We start from the raw sequence: 9,092 nt of genomic DNA, 5'->3' as shown, positions 1-9,092 counted from the left end.
CTACCAAGTATGCACCAAAACTCTACCAGATTTGGCATTCTTACAGTAACAGCATGAGCAAAGAAAGAAAAACAACAACAAATTATGATAGGGAAATTTCTGAAGAGACTTCCTAGAGGGCTGTCAGCAATAACTGTCATGAATCTAGAAGCAGGACTAGCACAGTAGGCTTTAATTCCTGAGCACTATCACACAAAGAAATTCCTACACCTCAGCTACATCAGTCGCACTTACCTATAAATGACAGGTCTGCTTCCTTGAGCACAGAACAGGATGAAGAATGAAAAAAATGAATCTAGATAGGCAAATATAAAATTACAGGCATAATGCCTACCTCATACCACAAACAAAATTCATTCCAAGTTTATTATCAATATAAATATGAAACATATGTAAACACAGGAGAATAACTTCAAAACTTCATGCATGAAAATACTTCACATCCAATTATGAAGAAACAAATTGAAAAATTGGACTCTATTAAAATTAAGAATTTCTGTTCAGAAAGACTATACACTTCAACAAAAAACTATTAAAGAGAGGGAAAAATCAAATTTCAGAGTGGGAGAAGATACTTGCAACACATACTTGACAAAGGCACATACCCAAAATATATTAACATTACTCCTAGAAACCAACATTTAAAAATATAACCCAATAGAAAAATGTGTAAGAAAGCTGAACAAATTTTTCACTAGAGGATACCCAAATGATATCCAATAACATATACAAGTAATCAATTTTATTAGTAATCAGAATAAATGCAAATTGGCCAGGTGCAGTGGCTCACGCCTGTAATCCCAGCATTTTGGGAGGCTGAGGCAGAAGGACCATTTGAACCCAGGAGTTTGAGACCAGCCTGGCAACATGGCAAAACTGTCTCTACAAAAAGTGAGCTAGGCACAGTAGCGTGTACCTGTAGTCTCAGCTACTAGGGAACTCGGGTGGGAGAATCACCTGAGCCCAGGAAGTCAAAGCTGTAGTGAGCCGAGATCGTGTCACTCCACTCCAGCCTAAGCAACAGGAGACCCTCTCTCATAAAAAAAAAAAAAAAAAAAAAAAAAAAAAAAAGCAAATTAAACACACGAGATGCCACTGCACACTTACAGAATGGCTCAAAGTAAAGAGAATTTGAATGCTCACTACTGGTTAGGATGCCGCACGGTGGAAGTTCCCAAACAGCTTGGTGGGAGGTTAAATTGTCAATAGTCTTGGAAGCCATTTGACAGTATCTACTCAATTTGAACACAAGCATACCCTAAAACCCAGCAATTTCACTTCTAGGTATTACCAGTCTAACAGATAAAGGTGTATATATTTTCGCCAAAAGAATAGAATGTTCACGGCAGCTTTGTATTTGGCATAGCCTCAAACTAGAAATAATTCAAATGTCCACTAACACCAGAACTAACAAATAAATTGTGGTATATTCATATATACCTTATATTCTATGGAATATAACAATGAGCATGCATAAGCAATTACTACACAGAAAGAAAGCCAAAAAACAGAAGAATACATACTGTGTCATTCTATTTATATAAATCTCAAAACAGCTTAACGATGGGGTTAGAAGTCAAGACAGTGTTTAGCTGTGAGGAGGAGGAAAGGAGTCACGATGGTGGGCACAAGGGAGGCCTCTGGGTTCCTGGTAATGTTCTGTTTCTTCTGTTTCTTGACCTGGGGAAAGGTTACCCGAGTGCATTCATTTGTAATAATTCATGATTTGTGCATTTTTAGAAGTCATACTTCAACTAACAAGCTAAAGACATTGATGGGTTTTCTCCAAGGTTTTTGTAATGTAACTGTTAACTCCTAAAAACCTTGTTATTGTCTCTTAAGTTATGATCCCAAGAAATATCCAACTGGGTGAGAGACATGAGCCTGACTTACTGTGTGACCTAGGGCAAGTCACATAACTTTCTAGGTCTGCAGTTTCCTTAACTGTAAAACAAAAACATTGAGAATTAGCATTTTCTAAGGCTTTACCAGCTCTAAAATTCTATTATTCAAAGTCATTAAATTCTCATTGTTTTAGTTTCCACAAGAACAATAAGGAAACAATGGCTGTCACTCTATACCTGAAACATTTCCCGGAGGTGGTTTCACATGTTAATGGTAAGATGAGTGAAACTGTTACCAATAATCTTTAATTTACTGAGTATTAACTCTTCCACTAGTACAATAGAAGCAGGACTCTTACAGAAGGTATTGAGTGACAAAGTAACTCTTAAGGTGAATACTGATGTGGTTACAGCCCACATGTGGTCTGTCATAGAATTACCCATAAACAATGCTTTTCTTTCAGACTCAGGAAAAAATATCTGTTAGTCAGTATCTCCATGATCTCTCAACTCTGATCCTCTCTGCCATGCTGGCAAGCTTTGCTTTCTCATCAACCATTTGTAATAACACATAATAATGATGCAATAGATGACTAAGAAACTATTAAAAGAACTATTTTTGTCTTTAACAGAGGAAAAAAATTGCATACAAACTCATACAAATCAAAAATTTTACAATACCCCATTAAGATACCAATAGGTAAAACGACAAACAGGAAATTCACAAGTGTATAAAAGTATTCAATCTCACTAATCGTAAGTTTTTAATGGTACTATCATTTGATACATGTAAAATTGGTGAATACTTTTAATTGTTGGCAGGTATTTGTTGAAATGGGCACTGTCACACATTACTCGGGGGTTTAAACCCATACAAATCTTTGGAATAACAATTGGATATGTATATCAAAAAAACTTTAAAAGCTTCATAACTTTGATTAATAATACCACTTCTAAAAATGAGAAAAAAATTCCAAATTCTAAAAATGTGTTATACACAAAAATGTTGTTTTATTTATAATACTGAAAAATAAAAGTAACCTGTGATCTCACTTATGTATGGAATCAAATAAAGTTGAACTCATGGAAGTAGAAAGTAGAATGATGATTGGCTGGGCATGGTGGCTCACGCCTGTAATCCCAGCACTTTGGGAGGCCTAGGCAGGCAGATCACCTGAGGTCAGGAGTTCGAGACCAGCCTGGCTAACATGGTGAAACCCTGTTTCTACTAAAACTATAAAAAATTAGCCAGGCATGGTGACATGCACCTGTAATCCCAGCTACGCAGGAGGCTGAGGCAGGAGAATTGCTTGAACCCTGGAGGTGGAGGTTGCAGTGAGCCGAGATCATGCCATTGCACTCCAGTTTGGGCAACAAGAGCGAGACACCATCTCAAAAAAAAAAAAGTAGAATGATGGTTTACTAGAGGTTGAGGGAGTGGGAAGAAGAGGGTTTCTGATCAAAGCGTACAAAATTTCAGATAGAAAGAACAGGTTTTAGGATCTACTGCAGGGTGACTATAGTCAATAATAACGTACTGTATATTTAAAAATAACTAATAAAAGTAAATTTCAAATGTCTCTCCATAAAGGCCAATAGGTAAGAGAAGTGATAGATATGTTAATTAGCTTGATTTAATCATTCCACATTGTATATGTAAAGGTAAACTGAGGCTGGAGCCAAACTGGGAACGAAGACACAAGGCAAATGGCAGTGAGAATAGCTTTTATTAGGACTCGTGGGCGAGGTTCCTCGGTCCAAAGGTGTGGGCCAAGGAAGTTGCGCTGAGGGAGGAGGGTAGGGGCTTCTTATAGCCTGAGAGGTAGGGAAGCTGGTTGTGCAAACAGGGCCTGGGGGGGTCTTGAAACTACTAGGGCAGGAGTTGAGTAAGGGTCACGAGGAAGGGGTCTTTGGAAACTTTTTTTTTTTTTTTTTTTTTTTGAGACGGAGTCTTGCTCTGTCGCCCAGGCTGGAGTGCAGTGGCTGGATCTCGGCTCACTGCAAGCTCCGCCTCCCGGGTTCACGCCATTCTCCTGCCTCAGCCTCCCGAGTAGCTGGGACTACAGGCGCCCGCAACCTCGCCCGGCTAGTTTTTTGTACTTTTTTTTTAGTAGAGACGGGGTTTCACCATGTTAGCCAGGATGGTCTCGATCTCCTGACCTCGTGATCCGCCCGTCTCGGCCTCCCAAAGTGCTGGGATTACAGGCGTGAGCCACCGCGCCCGGCCGGAAACTGTTAACTGAAACTGCTGTTTACGAACTTGTGGAATGCAGGTGAGCTGCAGGTCATGGGGGAGTGTGGTTGCCCAGCCGGAACTCTGATGCATGTAAGTCTGCGGGTATGTACAAGGGTGAAGGGAGTCTTTAACAAAAGGCCTGCTACACCGGGTAATGCCGCCATGTTGGGTCTAGACTCCTGCCTAACAGTATACATATACCAAAACATCACACTGTACCCCTAAAATGTACAGGGTACCCCATAAATGAATTCAATTATGATTTTCCAATCAAAAGTAATATTAATACTAATTTTAAAATGCATTGGCAAGGGAGGCATCAGCATTCTTGAAAAACATTTAAAAACAAAAAATTTTAAAACAAAGGCTCAGTGGCTCATGCCTGTAACACCAGCACTTTGGGAGGCCAAGGTAGGAGGATCACTTGAGGTCAGGAGTTCAAGACCAGCCTGATAAATATAGCAAGACACTGTCTTTATAAAAATTTAAAAAGATAATAAAATTATAAATAATCCTATTTCCAATAAATTATGATACATCAAAACAACAGAATACTAAAAATAATATTTATCTTAAAAAGGATCTGATTTATCATGTAATCTGAATTTTTTTTTAAAAAAAAAAGGTTGAAACAACACTGGAAAAAAAAATGTATTAAGTTATATAAATGTAAACATTTAGTATCAATTTAACCAGAAAGAGAAACACGGCTATATTGGTGGAATCAGTGGAGGGAAAGTATCTTTGTGTGTTTGGTGAGAGGTGGGTGGGAAGGTGGGTTTGGAAATGGAATGAGTGATAAACCATCACTAATGGTGTGTGGACACAATATCAACACAATAATGTGATAGTAAATAAGCATCACAAGATCTGATGGTTTTATAAATGGGAGTTCCCCTGCACAAGCTCTCTTGCCTGCCACCACGTAAGACATGACTTTGCTCCTCACTCACCTTCTGCCATGATTGTGAGGCCTCCCTAGCCATGCTGAACTATGAGTCAATGAAACCTCTTTCCTTTATAAATTACCCAGTTTTGGTTATGTCTTTATTAGCAGCATGAGAACAGACTAATAGACACGATTAGTACAAAAGGTAAAATGGAGACTAGGTAACTGTCTGCATTTTATTTTGAGAGTATTGTATTGCAAGCATGTGGAGAAAAAGTGTAACAGCCTAAAAAGCCCAGTGAAAGTCAGTATAATTAGAAATGTCAGGCCACTTATTCCAAACCTATAACATTCCCCTACATGTACACAATTAAATGTAATAAATGTAATTTATGTACACAATTAACTGTCAATGTAATTGGGGTTTCCATGGGGCTTGTGGCATATATATTCAAACAGGAAAACTGGATTCCTTTGCAGATTTATTTAGATGAGGTAATATGGAAGCTGGTTTCCTCTCCTGTCAACTTGGGCAATGGCGATAGTCAGTCTAGTGAACATGTTATAAGTGACTCCTGGGAAAGCAAAATGGACATTTTAAAAATATAGGCTCAGAAGTATAGCTCTGTAGACTTGAGACTTTGGATTCATTATTATTTGATTTTCAGGATGACAAATTAGTCAAACCAAAGAGGAAATTTAATCAAATGATACACAAAAATATTTTATAGACTTTGTTTACCTTTTTTACCCAGAAAAATCTATTCTTCTTTTACAGCTGGGATGGCATGCTATCTCCTAGGCATCACATTCTCTAAACTCTGGAGACAGAATGAATTACTTCTTCCTCCACACTCAAATACTGCTGGAATAATACTTATCACAATGTACCATAAATAATTATTTATAAGTTTGACTATCTTGCTAGATAATGAATTTCAAAAGGGCAAGGGCTATAGCTTATTCAGTACTAAATGAAATGCCTGGCTACAAATAGGTCCTAGTAAAAATTAAAGATATGAGTTAATACTGAGTTACCCAAAGAAGTAATTCACAAGTCCAGTGAAAAGAAAATATACTGGAAAGGCAAAGTCTATTATATTTAGTGTGTATCCTCTAATTTCTTTCTTTTAGGCCCTATCAGTATAGGTATAGTATAATATGTAACTCAAATACTACCCCCACCATTGAGTTTCTCCTGATTTTCCAAGCCACAAAGATCTGTTTTCTCTGCACTTCTAAGCACTTTTTAGTGGTAAAGAGGAATCTTTACCTACTACCTACTCTCCCCATGCCTCCTTTTTTTTTTTTTTTAATGTTTTGAAGGACTATATTTCATTTTATTCATCTTTGAATATACAATGGCTATCACTGGCTTGGCACAGAATACATATTCAATGCATGTTTGTTAATTAACAATTTATTAGACTTGAAATAGTCAAAAGATGAGAGATCATTTGTTTCATTTCTATTCCCTTTTTTGTAACCAAGATGAAGGCCAAAGTGGTCTTAGGAACCTTTTGTCTTCCTGATGAGTCCTTCTATGGTGTCCCACTGCTCCTTGGTGACCTAACACAAAAAGATGTCAATTTAATGTGCTTTTTACATGTTTTTAAAGCTTAGTATCTGAGCTGCTAATATTACATTATACACACAAAATGGCATTACCTTTCTCAGGTCATTGAATTCTCCTGAAATAAGTACTTCCTCTCCACCATCAAATTTAACAACCTGGAAAAAACAAATTTTTAAACTCTGAAACTACTCCTTTTAAAAAGTTTCTGAACCACTAGTCATTTTCCCATACTTTGGATGGAATATCTCTTTGGCACTTTAAATCAAGCCCAAATTTTAAAGAGAAAACTCATGATTAAACCTAAATTGATTTACACAGTTCATAATTCTATTTCTAACATCTCCACAATTTCAAAAATCTACCCAATCTTGAAGATCATCTTAAAGGTATATCTATCAAGGTAACTTGCATCTATTAATTTATCACTTGATATGGTTTGGCTGTGTCCCCACAAAAATCTCATCTTTAATTGTAATCCTCATAATGCCCAGGTGTGGAGGGAGGGACCCGGTGAGAGGTGATTGGACTAGGCAGTTTCCCCTATGCTGTTCTTGTTATAGTCAGTGAGTTCTCACAAGATCTGATGGTTTTATAAGGGGCTCTTTCCCCGTCACACACACACACACACACACACATATACACACACACACACACACATACACACACACACACCTCTCTCTCCCTTTTCTCTCTCTCTCCCTCTCTTTCTATTGCCTGCCACCATGTTAAGTTATGACTTTTACCCTTCAGCCATAATTGGAAGTTTTCTGAGCCCTCCTCAGACATGCAGAACTGTGAGTCAATTAAACCTCTTTTTTTTTTATTTTTTAATTATATTTGAAGTTCTAGGGTACATGTGCACAACGTGCATGTTTCTTACATATGTATACATGTGTGATGTTGGTGTGCTGCACCCATTAACTTGTCATTTACATTAGGTATATCTGCTAATGCTATCCCTCCCCCCTCCCCCACCCCATGATAGGCCCGTGTGTGTGGTGTTCCCCACCCTGTGTCCAGGTGTTCTCATTATTCAATTCCCACCTATGAATGAGAACATGTGGTGTTTGGTTTTCTGTTCTTGCGATAGTTTGCTCAGAATGATGGTTTCCAGCTTCATCCATGTCCCTACAAAGGACGTGAACTCATCTGTTTTTATGACTGCATAGTATTCCATGGTGTATATGTGCCACATTTTCTTAATCCAGTCTGTCACTGATGGACATTTGGATTGGTTCCAAGTCTTTGCTATTGTGAATAGTGCCGCAATAAACATATGTGTGCATGTGTCTTTATAGTAGCATGATTTATAATTCTTTGGGTATATCCCCAGTAATGGGATGGCTGGGTCAAATGGTATTTCTGGTTCTGGATCCTTGAGGAATCGCCACACTGTCTTCCACAATGGCTGAACTAGTTTACAGTCCTACCAAAAGTGTAAAAGTGTTCCTATTTCCCCACATCCTCTCCAGCACCTGTTGTTTCCTGACTTTTTAATGATTGCCATTCTAACTGGTGTGAGATGGTATCTCATTGTAGTTTTGATTTGCATTTCTCTGATGTCCAGTGATGATGAGCATTTTTTTCATATGTCTGTTGGCTGCATAAATATCTTCTTTTGAGGGGTGTCTGTTCATATCCTTCACCCACTTTTTGATGGGATGGATTTTTTCTTGTAAATTTCTTTAAGTTCTTAGTAGATTTTGGATATTAGCCCTTTGTCAGATGCATAGATTGTAAAAATTTTCTCCCATTCTGTAGGTTGCCTGTTCACTCTGATGGTAGTTTCTTTTGCTGTGCAGAAGCTCTTTAGTTTAATAAGATCCCATTTGTCTATTTTGGCTTTTGCTGCCATTGCTTTTGGTGTTTTAGTCATGAAGTCCTTGCCCATGCCTATGTCCTGAATGGTATTGCCTAAGTTTTCTTCTAGGGTTTTTATGGTTTCAGGTCTAACATTTAAGTCTTTAATCCATCTTGAATTAATTTTTACATAAGATGGAAGGGACCCAGTTTCAGCTTTCTACATATGGCTAGCCAGTTTTCCCAGCACCATTTAATAAATAGGGAATCCTTTCCCCATTTCTTTTTTTTTTGTCAGGTTTGTCAAAAATCAGATGGTAGTAGATGTGTGGTATTATTTCCAAGGGCTCTGTTCTGTTCCATGGGTCTATATCTCTGTTTTGGTACCAGTACCATGCTGTTTTGGTTACCGTAGCCTTGTAGTATAGTTTGAAGTCAGGTAGCATGATGCCTCCAGCTTTGTTCTTTTGGCTTAGGATTGTCTTGGCAATGCGGGCTCTTTTTTGGTTCCATATGAAATTTAGTTTTTTCCAATTCTGTGAAGAAAGTCATTGGTAGCTTAAAGGGGATGGCACTGATTCTATAAATTACCTTGGGCAGTGTGGCCACTTTCATAACATTGATTCTTCCTATCCATGAGTATGGAATGTTCCTCCATTTGTTTGTGTCCTCTTTTATTTCATTGAGCAGTGGTTTTTAGTTCTCCTTGAAGAGGTCCTTCACATCCCTTATAAGTTAGATTCCTAG

At 37.9% G+C, this 9,092-nt stretch overlaps 1 protein-coding gene across 12 annotated transcripts in view; it reads right to left on the bottom strand.

Annotated features, from left to right (window-relative positions):
* The window catches only part of DECR1 (2,4-dienoyl-CoA reductase 1), a 60,087-nt gene that overhangs the window by 8,627 nt on the left and 42,368 nt on the right, over positions 1–9,092 (bottom strand). For 6 of the 12 annotated variants that reach the window (XR_012416495.1, XR_012416496.1, XR_012416498.1 and 3 more), the window contains 2 exons: positions 6,638–6,700; positions 6,374–6,538 (listed from right to left, as the gene is read on the bottom strand). Coding sequence is in view for 8 of the 12 variants with exons in the window: in XM_045398478.3 (XP_045254413.2) it covers positions 6,479–6,538; positions 6,638–6,700 (123 nt within the window). In the remaining 4 variants the exon portion in view is untranslated. Of the gene's footprint in view, positions 1–234; positions 296–337; positions 1,681–6,373; positions 6,539–6,637; positions 6,701–9,092 lie in introns of those variants that run through there. The other 6 variants (XM_073999078.1, XM_073999075.1, XM_073999079.1 and 3 more) reach the window with 4 other exon arrangements.

The sequence above is a fragment of the Macaca fascicularis genome, chromosome 8 (genome assembly GCF_037993035.2).
Source record: "Macaca fascicularis isolate 582-1 chromosome 8, T2T-MFA8v1.1".
NCBI classification, from domain to species: Eukaryota; Metazoa; Chordata; class Mammalia; order Primates; family Cercopithecidae; genus Macaca; species Macaca fascicularis.
This window is presented reverse-complemented; position numbering and strand designations above follow the sequence as displayed.